Source organism: Acomys russatus, chromosome 10 (assembly GCF_903995435.1).
Source record: "Acomys russatus chromosome 10, mAcoRus1.1, whole genome shotgun sequence".
Taxonomy (NCBI): domain Eukaryota; kingdom Metazoa; phylum Chordata; class Mammalia; order Rodentia; family Muridae; genus Acomys; species Acomys russatus.
The window spans coordinates 9,939,866-9,961,133 of NC_067146.1; the positions used below are offsets into that span (position 1 = coordinate 9,939,866).

At 47.4% G+C, this 21,268-nt stretch overlaps 1 protein-coding gene across 1 annotated transcript in view; it reads left to right on the forward strand.

Annotated features, from left to right (window-relative positions):
• The window catches only part of Plxna4 (plexin A4), a 454,818-nt gene that overhangs the window by 66,895 nt on the left and 366,655 nt on the right, over positions 1–21,268 (forward strand). The window contains exon 2 of the mRNA XM_051151763.1: positions 9,768–11,035. Coding sequence (XP_051007720.1) covers positions 9,851–11,035 — 1,185 coding nt within the window. The 5' untranslated portion in view covers positions 9,768–9,850. The remainder of the gene's footprint in view (positions 1–9,767; positions 11,036–21,268) is intronic.

Below are 21,268 nucleotides of genomic sequence, written 5' to 3' on the forward strand. Positions count from 1 at the left end.
GAGCTTCATCAAAGTGGCCTAGGCTTTGCTGGGAATGCAGACAGGGGTTGGACCCTGGGAGAGCCCCTGTGGAGGGTGGGGAGGAGACTGCAGTGAAGTCCAGAAAGAGGTCTCAGGGTTAGCCTGCTCTAGTCCCCTGGCTCCACCCTCTGGTGAAGGCTCCTGGGCTAATGCTAAAAGCCCTGTCCATGGTAACATTTTCTATAGGCCTTTCAGTGAACCCAGACCTAAGGAGTGAGAGAAAGAGAGAGGGGAGGAAGGGGAATGAGGAAGAGGAAGAAGAAAGGAGGGAGGAAGGGAATGAGGGAGTGAAGGAGGGAGGGAGGGAGGGAGAGAGAGCAAAGGAAAGAATCCATGACCCAGCTCACTGTGTGATAAGAGCTGACTTGGTGCAGGATTTCCTGGAGATCTGGCTGCTTGCCTGGTTGGGACTCTCAGTCTGTGCCTGGTTTCCCATGACTCTTCCTTCTTCCTCCTTTGTCCCTTTTACCTGGCCCCTCCCCCCACAATGAATTTTATGTTTCTCACTGCTCAAGAGAACAGCAGCCAAAGGAGGGGTGGAATGGTGGGTGGGAAGCATGCAGACTGGAGGGAGAGCATTCTGGACCTTTCCAGGGTTCTGGATATGCAGTAGAGACTTCAGGGAGAGTCCTGTGGCTTTCTCTGGAGTATGCAGTTGATTTGACATGACCCCTATCACACCCCAGAATAATGATGACTGCACTGTGGTACCCACATTCTCCATCTTTTTTTTTTTCCTTTTATCCACGGGACACTCACTTCTGAGATAGTTACAAAGGGAAAGGGGAGACAGTAAAGGTCAGGACTTGTCTATAAGCAAGGCAAACAAACACATGTGGCCTGGATGGCTTGTGGAGCCACTGTGGACACCCGTCTGCCCACCTGCATGTAAATATAGTTATCTAGGGGAAAAACGATAAAGTAATAACTCATGGGCCTCATTTCTTGAAACCCAGAGCTGTAAGTAAAAATTGTAAGCAGAGGAAAAAAATACTGCTTAGAGTAGATTGCAGAGTGGAGAAGGTATCTCAAACAGATTGTTTATTTGTCCATTTTTGAACTGGGATCAATGAAGAAGCTCTAGCATTTCTTCCTGCAAGGACACACTGCCTCACTGTGCCCAGAATTTGGGAACAACCACTAAGGGATATGGAAGGTGGTTTTTGTTTGTTTGTTTGTTTGTTTGTTTGTTTGTTTTGTTTGTTTGCTTTCTTATTAGATGTTGGAGTAATGAGCTGCCTTCTTGCCGAACTTGGAAATGTACAGGCCAGTTTCGGGAGAAAGGGAGGGAGCTTCCAACATCTGAAGGGGCTGTTCCCTAGGATTGTCAGCCCCATATGCTACCCAAAGCAGAGACTTGGAGGCTCAGCGTCTGGTTTGGGCCTCAGCTCGGATACATGACATGCTGGCTCTATGTAGCATCTTTTAGCTATAGTGATGCAGATGCCATAGTAGGTGGATCCACGCCTGGTGTGGATATTCCTGGATGTTCCTGGCAGGCCAAGCATCCATCCATGCTCAGATTCTGCCACCCCATAGGTCCTTAGAGTCTGATTTGTCTAGCTGGGTGGTTAAGAAACAAAACAAAACAAACAACAAAAACAAGCAAAGAAATCTTCCCCCAATGTAGCGTCTTAGCCCATTTTCTGTTGCTAATACAAAGTAGCAGAGAGCGGGAATTTTACAAAGAACTGGGGCTTATGTATCTCACAGTTCTGGAGGCAAGGGGATCCAGGCACAAGGCACGATGTGATGAAGGGCTTTGTGCAGAGGGCGTCACATGGTGACAGAGGGCCTCTTAGTCCTCTTCTTGTAAAGCCCTGGTCATAATAAGGGTCCTGCCTTGATGACCTTAGTCCATCCCAACCCCTTCCAAATCACCCAACCTCCAAACACTCTCAGTGGACTAACTGAGGAATTGCAGTTCCAATTCACAAAATTTAGGGGCATTTTTCAAGCTGTAGCAAGGAGACACTCACAGCTCCCTGCTTTGGAGTGGGACTATCACGTGAAAGTCACTGTCCGTGTGATCTGCTTGGAGACTGTGTGAAAGCGTAGAGGCCAGGAAATGGTCACCGACACCCCCTTTTACTGGTGACAGGACTCTGACATCTCATGCATGGGGCATCACACATTTTTTTTTTTTGGTCAGAAAGTTAGCTTTTTGTCCATGACATTCGTGCCTGCATGAGCTGAAGATTCCTGGGTATGATACTGTCTCCAGGACTATTGGAGGTGATGGAGTCCCTGGCTTCTCTGATAAGGGTCAAGGAAGTGGAGTTCTCCACAGCTTCTGCAGAGGACAGCTAGCCAAGACTCCCAGGTGCCAGAAAGCATGGACAAGTGTGTTGTTCCAGGGGACTACCCTCTGTTCCCAGCTCAGGATTCCTCCTAGGGCATATGTTCAATTAGCAGTCACTTGTTAGGAAAAAATAGTCACTATATGAATGAGTGCGGGCTAGTTGTGTCTAGCGTGCTGTCTCCCTAATGCAACGTCCCCAGGCCCTGCTCTTTTTTCCTTGACAGGGTCTGCACTGGGTAGCTTGACTGAGTAGGGCAAAGTCTAATTTATAGGCTCAAGGTGACTTGTGACAATAGTCCAGCTGGTGGGCTGCTGGTCTCCTTGTAAATCATGTATGGAAGATGTGGCTTCTCAGATGCATTTGCACTTACCTTTTAAAAGGACAAAATCAAGTGATTTAAGTATTTATAAGCCCTGGATTAGGTAGGGAAAACCAGCATTGTCAATCCATACCTTTTTTGACCTTGTTGACAGTACCCGCGATGGAATTTGAATTTTACCCATAAGTGATACCAGCTGCCATCTCGTATACTCTGCCATCAAAGCGTCATTTATTTCTCCCTTGTTCCTTCATTCCCAAACATTTATCACATGCCTCAGGATCTAGGCTTAGAACTGGAGATATTTAGTGATGAAATAAAATGATCTTTATGAGTTAAAAAAGTTATTACATTTATTCATTTATTGTATTACTAGGGAGAATATGTTCCATGTGGAGACCAGAGGATAATTTTTGAGCGTTTGTTTTCTCCCACGATGTGGGACCTAGGAACGGAACTGGGGCCATCTGACTTGGTGGCAGACGCTTTCTCTGGTCAGCCATTTCCCCCCAGCCCGTGATCATTCTTCATAAGTGACCGGGATGTTAAAGAGGGCAACAGACATGGGCCAGTTCAGCAGTTTGTCACCTGTGAGTCTCTGATGGGCACTGGTTCCTGTACTAACACATGATCAGGGCATCTTAGATTCTTCCTGGCATTGGAGACGACTTCATTTGAGAAGTGAGTGAACTCGTAGACACTCAAGCCATGAGCAGATGATGGAAACTTTAGGGGGATTGTGGATACGACCTGAAGATAGAGAGACCAATGTGTGGTTGGTAAAGTCTGTACACCCATGCTCAACCCCCAAATCTTATTTGGGGATAGTGCATCACCACTGGTAGAAGCATAATTAATCTCAGTGGACAGGGACACACAAATCTCTTAGGTTTGTTGCTAACCCTCACTGAAGAACAGCCTGGTAGAGAAGATGTGGCAATAGACACTTCTAGACACTTCTAGATTTCTCTCTGAGTGACTGGGTATTTGCCCTGGTTAGTTTATTTGTCACCTTGACATGAGCTACATTCATTTGGGGGAGAGGGACTGTCGGTTGAGAAAATACCCCTACCACGTTGGCCTGTGGTCAAGCCTGTAGGGCATTTTATTGATTAAAGGTTGATGTGGGAGTGCCCACTGTGGACAGCACAGTGCAGGTGGTCTTGAGCTGTATAAGAAAGCAGGCTGAGCAAGCGTTAATTTACAAACCAGGAAGTGTCACCCCTCCTTGGACTCTGCATCAGTTCCTGCCTCCAGGCTCCTGTCCTGACTTTCCTCAGCCAGTGGGTTGTGATATGAAGCCACAAACTAAAATTAACCCTTTCCTCCTTGCATTTGGTCTTGGTATTTCATCACAGCAGTAGAAAACAAGATTCTTTCATTAATGACTCCAGAGAACTGAGCCTGAGCTAGCTTCTGGAAAGGGGACAGCTTTTGGCTCATGTATCCGGCCAGGACAGGCACCCAGGTTGTGTTATTCACAGCACCTAGACATCTATATAATCTGAGCTGGGATCCAGACACCTCTGCTCACTTCTTTTCTCTTATGGCTTCATTCTTCAAGGATTGTCCCTATACCTTCCTCCCTTGGGTTACAAGATGGCCTCAGCAAATTCTTTTTGTTTGTTTGTTTGGTTTGGTTTTTTTGAGACAGGATTTCTCTGTGTAGCCTTGACTGTTCTAGACTCACTTGAGGCCTGGTATTACAGGAGTGAACCACCACACCCAGTTGGCCTTAGTAATTCTTAGCCTGTACTTTCTGAGACCACATTCAGTGGTAGTCCAATACAGTCATGGCAAACAATGAATTTTTTTTTTTAAATGAGGTAATGTACGTAAAATGATTTATAAATTCTGAAGGAATTTTGTGAGCTAATTGCTATTTTAAACTGCTCTATAATAACTTTCTTTCTGCCACTCGGTAGCACTTCATGAAAATTAGTTTGAGCTCTTCAAAACTTACCATATAAAACAAAGGCAGTCCCAACTACTTTAATCAAAATGATGATCAGCTTCTAAAAATGAGTTCCGTCTCCTCTGGGACCACTCAGAATTAAAGTCTGATTTCACAAAGGGGCGGTGGCAGTGTGTTTGGGTTTGATTCGGTCTGTGGGGGGAGGGGTCTGTCCTCTGCCCCCTTGCCCACCCTGCCTGGTTCAGGACTCCCTTCATATTTCTTTGAAATGTTATTCGCTTGTAACTGGAAGAATGAGGCCTGTGCCTTTTATTTTAAAATCAGCTAAATGGTTATTTGAATGCGAATCGATAGAAGTCTCAGAAATTGACCTTTTTTGCACCAGTTTTTTCGGACCAGGAATGCCTGGGCTAAAGACACCTCTTACATGCGTTGATGTCCTGGGAGAGACACCCACCCTTTGGAAGCTCTATTTTTTGCTGTTTTGTGAGGTTAGAACAACCTTAAGTGACCCTGAGTTAGAGGTGGCTAGTGGCTCTGTCCATCTGTGCGTCCTAAGCTGGGGTGGGAAGACTGGCATTGGCCTGGCCCACAACGGGGTCTTTAGTGAGTTCGGCTGCTACCCACATGCTTGCCCATATCATACCCTCATCCATCACCCTGTTCCTTGTTTTCTAATCAGTCCTTTTTCTGGGGTAAAAAAAAAATGAGAGGCTATTCATGCCCATCATGTTGTTAACATTTCTGTGAGTTCCCCTGCCCCTCCGGGGACAGCAATTTCACCATCCCCAGATGAAAGTGATAAGTGTTTGAGATGCATAGCCATGTCTAAAAGAAGATGGTGAGCGAGTGGTGCCCACTACAGTCACGATAATAGCCCTCCTTGTCTTGCCTAGCACTGACTGGGGAACTGTGGGTTGACTGTGTGTCCAAGTGGTGGGCATGTGGCATCCTCTGATACAGGGTCTGCTGAAAGTTCCCTCCCAAATGGCTGGTAGCTTGTGCCCCAACCTGCCTGTGCCTGTCTGGAGTGAGCACACCAGCCCCTCTGGAATTTGGCTGTTGGCAGAGCTTCAGTGAGAGCCCTGTTAGCCAACAGAGCATATGGTGCCCAAGTAGCTGTCACTTTCAAAGGCTGGGGAGCAGATGTTGGAACGGGTTTAGATAAAGTCAGAAGAGGCCAAGTGTGATAGAAAGAACACCGAATGGGGAATCAGTGGTCTGAGTTGTCCTTCACCACCATCTTTTATTTATATTTGTTTGTTTGTTTTATTGTGATTGTGTGTGCTAGAGCATGTGCATTTCAATATGTACCCATAGAGGTTAGAGGTCAACCTTAGGTATCTTTCCTTAGGTGCTGTCTACCTTGTTTCTTTGAGATGGCGTCTCTCACTAGCCTTGACCTAATTGGTTATATGAGGCTGGCTGGCCAAGGAGTTCCAGTGATCTGCCTGCCTTCCCCACCCCAGGACTGGGATTATAAACATATACCAGCATGTCCAGCTTTTTAACACGCTTCCTAGGGATCAAATTCAAGTTCTCATGTTTGCGTGGCAAGCGAATTATCAACTGAGCTATCTCCCTAACCTTTATCTCCACCTTTTATCCTGTGGGACATTCTGTGATTTCATTTTGATATCACCTTTATTGTCTCTAAAATCAGAAATTTGAAGACCACTTAACCAGATTACCTACTTCCGAAAATAAATTTCTTGAATCTTCTCTGCTTTTTGGATTTGGAAATCCAATTCAAGGGGAACTGCCTTGACTCTTCATTACTTGTCCTTAAAAAAAAAAAAAAATATGTTCCAGGCTCTTTCCCATTTTTTCTTCTAAGTGGCTTAGTGTCTCTGGTTTTATGTTGAGGTCTTTAATCCACTTGGATTTGAGTTTTGTGCAAGGTGACAAATATGGGTCCAGTTTCATTTTTTTACACATAGACCTCCAGTTAGACCAGCACCATTTGTTGAAGATGCTATCCTTTTTCCATTGAATGGATTTGGCTTCTTTGTCAAAAATCAAGTGACCATATGTGTGTGGATTCATATCTGGGTCTTCGATTCGATTCCACTGATCAACCAGCCTGTTGCTGTGCCAGTACCATGCTGTTTTAGTTACTATTGCTTTATAGTACAGTTTGAGATCAGGTATGGAGATTCCTCCGGAGCACCTTTTATTGTACAAGATTGTTTTAGCTATTCTGGGTTTTTTGTTTTTCCATATGAAGTTCAGAATTGAACTTTCAATGTCTTTAAAAAATTGTGTAGTTATTTTGATAGGGATTGCATTGAATCTGTAGATTGCTTTTGGTAGGATGGCCATTTTTACTATGTTTACTATTCTCCACAGTTGAGTGGAGAGTGTGATACGACTTTCTCACGTACTCTGGTGCCTCACATTTGACCATGTCCCCTGGAGGGGGAGACCTGGTGGCACTCAGAGGAAGGACAGCAGGTAGCCAAGAAGAGACTTGATACCCTATGAGAATATATAGGGGGACGTAATCCCCCTCAGGAACAGTCATAGGGGAGGGGAATAATGGGAAAATGGGGGGGGGGAGGAATGGGAGGATACAAGGGATGGGATAAACATTGAGATGTAACAAGAATAAATTAATAAAAAAAATGAAAAAAAAAAATTAACAAAAAGTAGATACCATCCCTTATCTTAATTCTTATTTTTCTAACCCAACTTCATATAGTTATAATTATTTATTAACATTTATTAACAACAGCAACAGCGCCTACTATACGATGTGCAGAGCTCCTGTGTCAGGTGCTCATCAATACTGTCAGAATTGTCATGTGACCGTGCCCCAACTGGTGTTTCCCAGGTAGTGCCCTGTAGGTCACAGGAACTTCCATTTCTCTCTGGGTTTGGTAGGGGATGTATCCTAGGACCTCTGTGCTGGGAATTGTATGACTAAAACAGGAACTCCCAGGGCTCTATAGTCTGACTTCTGGAGTGAGGCGTTTGTAGAAACTGTTAGGATTTTGCAGTGGTACAGACCTGGATCCCACCTCTAACCCTGCCCCTCATCGGCCACCTGTCTTGGAAGCCCTAGCTACCTCATCTGCAGAACAGGTAAAGCCATCCCGCTGCAGGGAGACCGTACGAGGGGAAAGCATTTACCTTGCGTGGGGCCTGGGTCACAGTCAATGCTGCACACATACTGCTGTTCCTCTCTGCTTCTGGCCCGTCTTTCTGCCAATCAAGACGTAGTTGGTGAGTCTCCACTGGGTGCTGGCCGGGCTCTGGTGAGTGGTTAAGACAGAACCTGTTTGGCTTCATCATCTCCATTCTCTCCTCCAGTGAAGGTAGGGGCTTTATAGAGGGGCATGGAGGGGCCTCTCGGGGAGACGTTTCTTTCCTTTTACTTAAGTTTGCCCTCATTCCTCAGCTCTGTGCATCTTAGTCTTCTCAGTAAAACCCCAACAGGACCGTAGCTTTCTCTCTTCTGACTCTCTTCTTCCTGACTCTCCCTTGAGTTGTGTTCCTCATCCACACCCTGGTCGGACACTTCCATTGTAAACACTCTCCCAGAAAGTCACTTTTCTTCTAGCTTTGCATGTTCTTTCTGAGTTCATTCTTTGCCTCAAACTCCATCCCTGACGACAAGGTTTCCAGCAGCCTGCTCCCTGTTCCCTCTCCTCAAGCAGAAACTCCTGAAGCATGCTTGCATATGTGTCACACAACTTCACCTCAGCGAATAAGCTAGGTTCTACTGTTTTTATCTGGATTGACAATAAGTTGACATCTGACACCAAAGTCCTACAATAGCTTGCTTGTGTTGCCCATCCTCTGAGTACACTTCTGCACCACGTGGGTTTTTGCGCATGCTCTGAGTACACTTCTGCACCACATGGGTTTATGTGGTTAGTTTACGGGGCTGCTGTTAGGGTAGAGGTTTCCATCTGTGAGAGTCTTCTTCCTCAACTGTCTCATTGAGTTGCTTTTTCTTAGGATTTTGCCTGACAATGTAAAGTCTTTTTTTTTTCCCTCTCTTCTGTGGGTGTCCAGCTAACCTGTGCTTTCTTCCTGCTGGGGTGTTTCTATTACTTTATTTATCTTGTCCTATATCGTCATATTTTAGGAGCTTGGGGGAATAAGAAATCCTACAGAGCTGAGGTGCCCCTAAATAAGATATTGGCAATTCCAGCCCTTATTTCATCCAAGCTGAAAGCAATGTGATGCTGTGACTTGGAAAGTCATGCAGAAAGTCCATTTACTAGAAATGAAGGTGATGCTAGGATGGATGGCAGCTTTGTCCTCTAGAGGTAGTTTATTTGTTTACTTGCTTATTTACTTATTTATTTATTTTCAGATCATTGGGTTTTGAATGTACTTTTTCGCTCAAAGAAAATCATAGGCGGCAGGGAGTCCCCACCATAGGAGGTAGCCATGATCTATCTCATTAAAATGAAAAGAGAGCCCAGAGCTGGGTTGTGTACCTAAGGTAGGCTCTGGGGCTAGTGGCCACTGCAGCCAGAAAGGATGGAGGATGTGGGCTTTTAGTTTAACCTCACTGTACCATCTGACAGGGGAAGCACAAAAGACAAAGCGGGTCTGGGAGTCTTTCTGAAAGACTGCTTTCTTTGAGGGGGATAGTTCTATACTTTTGAGTTAATAACAAGATTACTGCTACTATCTCTTAGGCCTAAGGAAGTGGGCAGGAGATGGTCCAAAGAACCTGAAGACAGAGCAGAGGAAGCCCCCAGGACAGATGGCTCCTCCCTCTGGCCTTCTGTTGATGCTGCTCACTAGGATCACTAACTTGGGACTGATAGCAGGGAACCCACTAATGTAGGCTCCCTGTGTGTCACCACTGTGTGCACAGGAAAGTATAGCCCTTAGCTCTAGAAGGTCAGGTGGAAGACACTCATCATGGCAGAGTTGCTAAGACGAAGTGAGACAGAATCCAGAGGTATTATTGGCTGGGGATTGGTGCAAAGCCAGACACTCAGTGGACAAGGTTGTTTCTTATTAGCGACATGATTATCATCCTCACCATCACTTTCCCCATCATTATTACTGATAAAGGTGTACTAGGGCTGCTGCCACCAAGACAACCATCTCATGCACCTTAGCTGGCCTCTGGCTTTCTTCCCCAGGACAGGTCATGCCATGTACGCACTGAATTCAGGCAGACGTGTAGGTACCACAAAGCCCATTTGTAGTTCACTCACATTTCAGTCTTTTTCTTTACTAGGGGAGACAGCGCCACTGAGTCCTGGCCCTCCGAAGGGACGGTTGTGCTGGCGTGCTGCTGTGCCGAGAGGACCTGTCTCGGAGATGAAAGCCATGCCCTGGAACTGGACTTGCCTGCTCTCCCACCTGCTGGTGGTGGGGATGGGGTCCTCTACCCTGCTTTCACGGCAGCCACCCCAGCAATCTCCGAAGCGTTCTTTTGTCACATTCCGAGGGGAGCCCACGGAGACCTTCAATCACCTCGTGGTGGATGAGAGGACAGGGCACATTTACTTGGGGGCTGTCAACAGGATCTACAAACTCTCTAGTGACCTCAAGGTCTTGGTGACTCATCAGACAGGGCCAGATGAGGACAACCCCAAGTGTTATCCGCCTCGGATTGTTCAGACCTGCAACGAGCCCCTGGCCAGCACCAATAATGTCAACAAGATGCTTCTAATAGACTACAAGGAAAACAGGCTGATCGCATGCGGGAGCCTGTACCAGGGTATCTGCAAGCTCCTGAGGCTAGAAGACCTCTTCAAGTTGGGGGAGCCCTTCCACAAGAAGGAACATTACCTCTCGGGGGTTAATGAGAGTGGCTCAGTCTTTGGGGTGATCGTCTCCTATAACAACTTGGATGATAAACTCTTTATTGCCACCGCTGTGGATGGCAAGCCCGAATATTTTCCTACCATCTCCAGCCGGAAGCTGACTAAGAACTCTGAGGCAGACGGCATGTTTGCTTATGTTTTCCATGATGAATTTGTGGCCTCAATGATTAAAATCCCTTCCGACACCTTCACGGTTATCCCCGACTTTGATATCTACTACGTCTATGGTTTCAGCAGTGGCAACTTTGTCTACTTCTTGACCCTGCAGCCGGAGATGGTGTCTCCCCCAGGCTCCACAACGAAGGAACAGGTGTACACGTCAAAGCTTGTGAGGCTTTGCAAAGAGGACACGGCCTTCAACTCCTACGTGGAGGTGCCCATTGGCTGCGAGCGGAATGGGGTGGAGTATCGCTTGTTACAGGCTGCCTTCCTGTCTAAGGCTGGTGCTGTGCTTGGCCGGACCCTGGGAGTCCGTCCAGATGATGACCTCCTCTTTACCGTCTTCTCCAAGGGCCAGAAGCGGAAGATGAAGTCCCTGGATGAGTCAGCCTTGTGCATCTTCATCTTGAAGCAGATCAACGACCGCATTAAGGAGCGCCTGCAGTCTTGTTACAGGGGTGAGGGGACACTAGACCTGGCCTGGCTCAAGGTGAAGGACATCCCTTGCAGCAGTGCGGTGAGTGAGGAGGGGGCCGAGACAGTGGGGTGTGGGCGATATGAACCCCAGCTTTGTAGCATCTATGGGATTTTGATGGGTCTCCATCTTGGGTCTCATTGGTTTGGACTTTCACCAGGCAAGCATCTTTAGTATGAAAGAACCAGCTAGAGCTAAAATGAAGGTTTCCTACTGGCACCTTGTTCTGGTCTCTTTCTTGTTGCTGGTTGTGAGAAACAGGGCTGAGAGTGGGCAGAAACATGCAAAGCTGATGTTCTTTGTATTTGAGTGTAGTACAACAGCATAGAGGAAAATGATGGAAGATTCCAGAAAGGTGGCTGTTCACACAGGAAGTCATTTTGCATTTGAGGTGGACATGGGATTTCAGAGAATGACGGTTTTATTTTAGCCCCTTGCATATCTTTATACATGGTAAATGAAAGTAAAGGGGTATAGGAAGAGATCATCCACACTTTTAAGGCATCTTCTGTGTCCGTGGTGCCATGAGAAAACAGTCTGTCTTAGCTAGGTTTCTATTGCTGTGATAAAGAGCACAACTGAAAACACCTAGGGGAGGAGAGTGTTTATTTCAGCTCACGGATTACAGTCTTTCAGGAAGGGAGTTCAAGGCAAGAACCCTGGAACCCTGGATCTAGTCAAGAGGGGCTACAGGACTGAGCTTGGGGCACTCTAAAGTGTTCCTAAATGTAGCCAGCCAATGATGAACCATATTAGTTCTCTCTCTGTGTGTAGTGCACACTCAAACTTAGGTCAGTCAGGGGACCCAGCAGCAGTATAGAGAAGAGCACTAGAGAACCCTCTAGCTTTTATAGTGCAATGTCAAGACCGGCCCACCAATTGTGAGCAGAATTTTATCTCATAGTTTTGGAGGTTGCCACAGTCTACAAGCAAGTGTCTACATTTGTTGAGGACCTTCTTGCTGTATCATAACATGGCAGGAGGATGAAGGGAAGGCAAGAGAAAGAGATGACTGATCTCATCCTTAACCCACTCCCACAATAAAAGAATTAATCCCAGCTGGGAGTGGTGGCTCATGCTTTTAATCCCAGCATTTGGGGAGACAGAGGCAGGTGGATCTCTGAGTTCCAGGCCAGCCTGGCCTACAGAGCGAGTTCTGGGACAGTTAGGGCTGTGAAGAGAAACCCTGTCTTGAAAAACAAAAACAAAACAAATAAAGCAACAACAACAAGTGAGTCTACTGACAAACCATCTCTAAATATCTTACCTCTTTTTTTCTTTTTCTCTGTTTTGTGGGGGAGGAGCATAGGTGCGCAGACCCAGTGTATGTGTTGGCCCCACGGGTGATATGGGAAACCATCTCAATCACTCTTCTTTATTCTTTGAGACAGAGTTGCTCAGACAAACACAGAGCTCAGTGATATGGCTGTTGTTTGCTCAGGGGCTTTCCAGCTTGCTCAGGGGCTTTCCCTGTTTCAGCCTTCCAAGGTTGGAATTATAGGTGGGCCGCCATGCCCACCCATTGTTTACATGGGCTTCTGTAGATCTGAACTCAGGCTTAGCACCTACATACCAAGTGCTTGAACCATTGAGCTCCTCCCCAGCCCTGTTAGCCTGGAACCTCTTCATACTGTTAAAATGCAATCAAATTTTAAATCTGCCTTTGGGAGGGAATGAACTCCAACCCCATAGAATGTGGTTAAATCTTCATATTACATTTGAGTACCCTGACACACTTGAATACATGTGATAAGTATCTCCACCAGTGCATTTACACAGCTGTGTGCACACATTGCTCATGCTAAAATGTGGCATGGTGGTGATGCGCCTTACTAAACAGGGAGTTCTTCTGAGATTAGAGGGGCTAGCAATTTCTGACAGTTTTCTCTAGAAAACTTGCTCAAAACTGTTTTGGGTTTTTGCTTTGGGGACCGACAACATCTGCAGGGGTCCACCTGACTGCACCAACAGGTATCTATCCTGGTCTTGCTCCTGCCATAATACAAAAGATAAGTTCACCACGGATGCCTGTAGAGCCATAGGCCCTAACCCTGCATGGTACCCTTGGAGAGAACAGAGGGAGTACAGCTTTGTGAGACCGACCAATGCCAAGGACTGGGAGTAATGGAGTCAGATAACAAGCTTTTGATTTTTTTTTTTTTCCTTTTGGCTTTAATTAGCCCTTTCAAGTTAGAGGCGAGTTCAGAGCTGAGAATAGAGAGGAGGAGGCCAGAAGCTGCACAGGGCTGGGGCTCTCTCCCAGCCGGTCTAAAAGAGGCCGGGCCAGCTTTTAATGCACAGTATCAGTTTCTTTTGATTTGGTTGATACCCAAGTTTCTTTGCTCAGGCTCTCTGGTTTACAATTCATTTGGACTCGGCTCAGACCACACATGTCCTGTCCGGCACAATGTCAGCATCAGCCAGAGCATACTGTGACGCTGGCCCCAGTGTCAGCTGTGTTGGCATCCTGCTTTCCCTTGACCCTTCCCTCTGCTGTCGTTGCTTCCAGTCTTGAGGCAGAGAACGGACACGGTGAACTCCAGAATTCTCTTTTGGCTTTGAATCTGGGGCCTCCCCTGGGTCCTGTAAAGTGGGAACCAAATCTCAGACAGGGTCTTAGTTAGGGTTTACTTTAGCTTACAGTTCCATGTCACGGTCTATCACTGAGGGAAGCCAGGGTAGAAACTGGAAGCAGGAGCTGACGCAGCAGCCATGGAGGAAGGCTTGCTCCTGTGGCTTGCTCAGGTGGCTTCCTCGTAGCACCAGGACCCCTAGCCTAGAAGTGGCATGGCCCACCGTGAGGCAGACCCTCCTAAATCAATCATCAACCAAGGTAACACACTACAGACTTGCCCACAGGCAAATCCTATAGAGCGCTCTTCTCAATTGAGAGCTCTTCACTCTGGCTTGTGTCAAGTTGACATAAAACTAACCATCGCAGTGGATTTGCCCCCATGGGGTCCTGCTGCTGGAAAGACCTGAAGGAGGCTACAACTTAGGAGGTTGGCTTTAAGAGTTTGCTTTGGAGGGTGGGGAGTCCTTGTGAGATTTATTGTAGTTATAACTTGGAGAGCTTACAAAGGGGAATGTGACCAGAGATTTGCTTGGGTTGCATCCTTTATGCTAATACTGCAGGTCAGCGTGTTTATCAGAAGGTACTTATGAGGCTTAGATGGTCCCTTCCACTTCCTGATGAGATCCATATTCCTCCCCCTGAACTCAGAGCTGAAAGAAGCCTGACCCTGGGTCATTGGCCCACCTCATGGCTCCAGAACCTTCTGATTGCAACTCTCCAAGAGCTCAATGGTGCTTCTGCTTCCGGTGGGCCAGGAAGACTGGCTATATTCATGTCAGAGATGTGGCTGGGGAACAGGCCGAGTGCTCTCTTATGGTTGAGTGGCTGTGCATGCGGAAGCACTTGCAAGTGTGAATCTCTGAGCCCTGTTGGATGTGGATACCGTGGGAGCTCATGAGGCATCTCTTGGTGTGTTTGGGGCATAGAAGCAGTCCCCAACTTTGCCTTTGAGTCTTCCTTTTCCTGAGTCCAGGTCTTCTCCAAGGCTAATACAGAAGGCAGTAGAGCCTGTACAATGTTCAGAGGCTCTCATGAAAGCACAGGCATTACAGACCTAGAAAGATCTGACAGGGGTCTCAGGTTGTGCTGGGACTCAAGGACTTAAAGACTAGTCTGAGGCCAACTTGCTAGTAAGGCATCTAGGAGGGCTTATCAATTTGATTTCATTTCTATTTCCATAGCTTCTCCCTTTTGGCTTCTATCTCTGTCCCTGTCCCCCTTTGCAGCTTACTTCAAAGGTTCCCTGCAGCTCCCAGTTCAGTTTACAGAGCACATAACTCTAGGCCTATGGAGCCCATAGCCCATCTTTTTTTTTTTTTTTTTTTTTTTTTTATCTTGTGCTAGGACTCTGTGCAGGCCAGCCTTTTTCACAGAGACCTGACAGTTCTAACCTGGAATAGGCAACCTACTCCGGGGAGTGCGCTGCTGTGAGCTGAGGAGCCGTGTCCTTCACGAGCCTAGGTGTTGTCCTAGCCTTGGCAACCAATATTCCTCTCCAGCTTGCTGCGGTTCCTCCGAGAGCTCTGGTCTCTGCCTCTGAGTAAACTGATAAGTAGAGAAATATCTTAAGTCCTGGGAAAATTGTAGGCAAGTATGCAACCGGACTGGGCAAAGTCAAGGAAAGACCTCAGTCTCCAGGAATGTGGAAGGGAAGTTGATCACCACAGCCTGTAGATGGGACAAAGGCTGTGGTCAAGGGAGCGGTCTGTTGCTCCTTTTCCTGAAGTCTGAGTTTGGGAGCAGCCAAGAAATGAATGAATGAACATGGGCATCAGGCAGCACCAGCCTAGGTCTCATAATGGGAAGCAGACACAGCGTGGCTACAAATCACTTCCTCTTCTCTGTGAGCTTTGACCTCTGACTGACCTTTTGCTATAACAAAACAAAACAAAAACACAAAACAAAGACAAAACAAATTCTGGATCCCCGGGGACAGGGGCTTTTATCTTGAATCGCCACCAATCACTTGTCCGGCCCTCATAACTGGGAGTGGAAAGTGAGGGCCACCACACCTTTGTACATCCCTGCCCTGACAGTATGCCAGAGCCTTCACCCGCTCTTTTCATCATTCCCAGAGTCCTAGAGAACAACAGAAGAGGCCGGCATCCTTTCCAAGGAGATGGAAGGACAGAAAATCAAGTACTTACCTAGATATCATGATGTCTAGAACATACCATGTTTCTATAGACCCAGCCTGCTACTTCTCCCATGGCATGCCTCAGTTCAGGGCCAATGGAACTTGTCTTGGGCTGCAAGGGCAATGTGGGCAGGACAGGACAGATGTGATCCTGGGCCCTGAAAATCATGTACAAGTGGGGCTCATCAAGTTAATGCAGCCTGGAAAAAATCTCCTAAGATTCCAGGGGCGCATCTGAAAGAACCATGGCTGGGCCAAGCTCCCCTGTGACTTGAAGGTTTACCCACTGGCTTTGCCAGTCCCATGGGGGTATAAGAAAGATATAAGAGGTATAAGAAACAGTTTCCTTTTCACTTCCTGCCCAACAGCATACATCATTGAGCTGAAGGAGACCCTCATCCCCACGTGCTGTGTGGTTCATCTGTTTCCCAGGAAGAGAACAGGGTCATCCCCTTAGACTCAGGCTGGCCTTGTGTCCCAGCGTAGATGGTCACTCAGGTTTGCCTGGCGCCTGAGATCCTGAACTCCATGAAAATGAGCATCCGGAATGGCCAGGCAGCTGTCCCAGGCCGTCTCAGCCAGGCGGCTTGGGCTGTTTTCATTTCCCTGTCAGCAGGAAGCTGGGCTCTGACTACATGAGCTTGTTTCCTGTTATGGTGAGAGGCAAGGGTTCCTCTCTTTGCTTGGCACTCACCCTCCCTTGGTCCAGGAACTCCTCCTCTTCCCCACCCTGTCCCTGCTTCTCATCCCAACCGCCCTTGCCAACACTACAGCCCACTAGACAAGTAAGTTCCTGGAGTCCCACATTCAGGTCCCGGTAGGTACACACATTGCAAGTCTCTCCCAGCTAAACGCCGTTCCTCACTCCTTGCAAGCCATTTAAGTGATTTCCTTATTTAAGATTTGGTTGTTATAAGGCAACCCCAAGATAGATGTCTCCCCTGCTTCCTTTAAATGTAGCTCCAGGGCTTGGCATCCTGGTACAAAGCCACTTACTCCACCTGGTCAGCAGGGTTTGCAGTAGAAGTCCCATCTGGAGCAAATGTCACAGTCTTCTTGTGTCATGTGGTGATGACTGAGTCCTGGGGGACCAGCTAGATCTGATGGGAGAAAGTCTGAGGTTGTCTGAATGTGTTCTCTCAGGATGCTGCTTGGGAGGTCAGCAGGTCCGATGTGGGGGTGCGGTGACTGCAGAACCCACTAATCATACACACTGAATTTTAATATAGGCAGGTTGAATAGACTCAAGGTATAAGTCCCTGAGCTGTGGCTTCAGGACATGTGGCCTCACCATGCTGAGCTATCACTTGCCGGGTTCAGCCCAACGTCATGCACACCAGTGTATATGCCCACACGTGCACACCCCTTCCCTGTGTCTGATTCCCCTCTTGTTGCTGTCTCTCTGTTGCTTCTGCTTCCCCTTGGCTTGCTCTAAACCCCTCTTCCTGTGCCTTGTCACCCCCTGGCCTCCCTCTGGGGCTTGTTTCCCATCCTGCCCACATACTACCCTCATCAATGAATATAGTGATATTCCTTTCTCCTGAGTATACAGACACGTATGTGGATATGTGCACACGAGCCGCATTTAGTATGGCATAAGCACCACCTGAATGGGAGGCTGGATGTCTTATGAATCAACACATGAATACACTCACTGATCATTCCAGATATAGGGTTCCCTTTATTTCATTTCATCTAACAGGGGGATGTGTTGGCAAGGATGCTGGCCAGGGCGTCTGGGCCTTTGGGTTTTGGTCAGTGCCAATTCATGATCTGTCATAGGGCCAGTTTACCTCCTGCTCTAATTTTATGCTAAAGGAGTTGGTGAGATAACATATATTTCACAAAAAGCAAAAAGAAACACGCAGACATTAGTAGGTAAGGGCAGGCTCAGAACTCCTTGACAAGTACAAACGGTCCCATCCCCACCCTGCACTCCCACCTCTGGTTTTACTGTTCCTGTCATTTATTACTGGATCTTTGCAATCAGTAGCTTCTTTGGAGAGGTTTGGGCTGTACCTAACTGAGGTGATGTTCAGTTTCTTAGTCCCCAGGATGTGCTTGCTTGCTGGCCTGACTTCCTTTCTCCATGCCCACATGATGAACATGCAGAGAATGCTCTAGAAAAAGGCCCCTTTTGAGCCACAGCCTTGTTGCTCTAATGTATGAATGTCCTTTAATTTTTGCAAGGCTGAAGGTAATGGTCACACATCCACACACTGGCAACTGGTCTCATTTCATTAACAAAGAAAGGGGCCACCAAGGCCACTTTCCTCACTCTAGCCGTCCACTTAAATCCTTCTTCCTAGTGAGTCTGGCCTCATATGCTGTCCACATACACATACCAGGGATCTATGAGAGCAAAGAGAACGGGGACCGTTCCCCATGTCCTTACTGTGTCTCTGCCAGTGTTCCAAACTATAATGGGATCTGTTCTGCTGACTTATCCTGCATGTAGGCGACGTTACCCAGACACACGGGGCCCAAGGAGCAAGAGAAGAAGATACACAGCAACATGAGTGGGGCTAATAAAATTTATTCCCACTAACAAGGCAATGACCTACCCCATAATTCAGCCTGGCGAGCAGGGCCACTGCCTCCCTGGACCTGCCAGGAAACACACAAACTTAATCATCGTGGCATTCCCCACTTCAATTATAGTTTGAGTGGTGGCTGTAGCTGTCTGCCTTAAACTCTGGGAGAGAGAACAAGAGCTGGGATGGATGGGCGGGCTGTGTGGGATTTATCTGCCCCTGACAGGCAGCTGCTAGGAGCATTTAAAGCCAAGGTCTAGAAGGGGAGGGAAACTTCCTTGTGAAGTTTGGCTGGTATTGCTCACAGGGCTGAGAAACTTCTCTGGGAGTCCCCAGGGGTCCAGTTGGGGCCACTGTGTTTGCTCGCAGCCTAGCTGCCACCTGCAGAGTACTGATTCTCTTGCCAAGCTGGCCCATAGCTGTGGCCTCTACAGACCTCCATTGTGCCATGTCCTGGCTACTTAATAGAGGGAGGAACCTGGGGCCCTCAGCAGCTGGGCTAATGAGGAGAAGGTCCAGCCCCCAAGATCCTGCGTGCGCTGTTCTCTGAAGGCTCTGCTCAGCAACCCCTTGGAGGGCACACGGCAAACACTTGCTGTTGGTTGTGGTCTGGTTTGCAGAAAGCACGTCGGGATTAATGCCCCTCTCCTGGGAATATAGCAGAAAGAAATGGTCTCAGTTTCCTGTTAGAAGGCTAGCACAGTATCATGACTATCAAAAGACTCCTCAGATATCTGGTGACACAGGGCCACAGTTGGTCTCCAAACATACAGAGGTTTCAAAATGAGTATAAAAAGAAACATTGCACCTGTTTATGGCTTCCATTGCTCCGTAGGTACAAAAGCATAATAATTAAGCTTTGGGAACTGCCTTTCCTCCTCACAGAGCTCCTAGGACACAATTGGCCTTCTTCTGCCCTGATATTTAGCCCTCTCTCTCCCCTCCTCTATGAGATGCCTGGAAGCAAGTCTCTCGGTTCTTGGGAACCTTGGTTACAATTTGTTGGGTTGCTTTTTCTAGCCATGAGACACTTTGCACCGAGTCCCTTCAATAACATATTTGTCTAACTAGGTTATTGTGGCTGTGGCTTGCTGGCTCTCCCTCCGCTCCTCTGTACACATCCATTTTCCTTACAATTCCATTGAAAAGGACACAATAGAGTCACTCGGAGATGATACCTTAGTAACTAAGTGGACGTCTGCACTGTCCCACTCCCTTTCTGCGCTGCGTTCATAGCTTGGGTTCAGGGGCAACCTTCACCTGTAACAGTTTTGCTCAGCTTTCCTCTGAAAGTTCAATGCCGTCGGAGCCTCAGCAGAAGTGACAGAGCGGGGTAGGAATGGTCCAGAAGAAAGCAAATGTTATACAGATCAGTAATGCCATCAAAGGGGTGGAGGCATGTGCGTGTGCGCGCGCGCACTAATTCTTTGTTGTAGAAATGACCACTCAAACACATCCTACAGAGTAACAGGCTCCTCAGCAAGGCTAAAGCTAAGCCTACTATAGTCTCCTGGAGTCCTTTCCAGGCTCCTGGGAGCCCCTGGGAGCTCTGTCTGTTCACCCCTGAGGAGAGAGAGGTACAACACACAGCCGCATCTCCAGGGCCCCATGCATGCTGTGTTTCAGGCCCTAGAGCATTTATGAGCACCTGAGGGGTCAGCAGCCATATTTGAGATATGGCTCCTAATAAGTGTGTGATCATTATCACCCTGTGCTGCAGAGCTTCACAATTGGAGTCTGTATTTAGACGTGAGCTATTACAACTTATCTGATCAATACCACCTTTAAAAAGAAATCCCACATGTGTAATTCACTGATGCTGGATTTCTGGCAGAGGCCTGCTATGGGCAGCTCCTGGTGTGTGTGTGTGTGTGTGTGTGTGTGTGTGTGTGTGTGTGTGTGTGTGTGTGTGTAGGTGTAATTAATACAAAGAGGGTTTATGGCTTATGAGGAAGAAGAATTCCAATGGGTCTTCTGTCCAGCACCTCACAGATTTAAATCTCTCATTTTCCTCCTGTCTTGTATGTCTTCACAAAGCTTGCATTTCCACTTTCTTTGGAACACATGAATACAAGAGAGGAATATCCTGACCTTGATGATTGGTCCGGGACCTGCTAAGCAGAGGAGGGTTGGTTGTGTCTAGGCTTGAGAGATGGCAGAGGGCAGAGGCCCTTCTTAAGCTGTGGGCCCCGCTGTGGCTGAGACTGGACAATATCCTCTCTAAGGCTTCTGCCTAGCAACACACTGGACATTAGGGGTTGTTTTTGTTGTTGTTTGTTGGTTTGTTTGTTTGTTTGTTTGTTTTGTCTTTCTAGACTGGGAATTTGGACTTCTGTTTCCCCTGTAACTTAATAGGTTACTAGGGCAGCCATAGCCATGTCTTGATTTTGGTTCCTGTAACATGGCTTGGTCTGGCCTGCTGATGTTACTTTCTACTCTGGAGTAATACAAAAGAATAGTAGTATTTATTCTGTGTTCTAAGCCATGGAACATGGAAGGGAGACTAAGTCACCTACCTGTTTCCCTAGTAGTTGGTGGTCCTGCCTTCATTCTCTCCACGAACACCGGGAGCAAGATACCAAACAGCTTGTCTAAACACAGCCTGGGCAAGTTTCCTCACTGGAGAAGGACAATTTGGGGGAGACCAACTGAGGCTTTTGCATCTTTATGTTCCTGGGACTTGCCTTAATGCTTGGTCATCTATAAATATCCTGAAGCAAAGCAGTAAATGAAGATCTGTCAGTCGCATTGTTCTCCCAGAAGCCCCCTTTTCCTCTTGCTTAAAGTGAGTTCCTCTAGGCTAAGGGACCCCAGCAGAAGCTCAGATGGCCCCACAGGAGGAACCTGGGCAGCTCTGGTGCTCTCCCAGGGTGGGAAAGTGCTCAGAACTTCACATGTGAGAGTGGGCATTACTCCCTACCTCAGGAAGGACTGAAGGGCTGTTTTGCTGCCAGGTGTGTAAAGGCCCATCTGTTTACTGTCCTCAGGGCAAAGGCGAACCAAGTCTGGCCTTTCATTTTTCTTCCTGG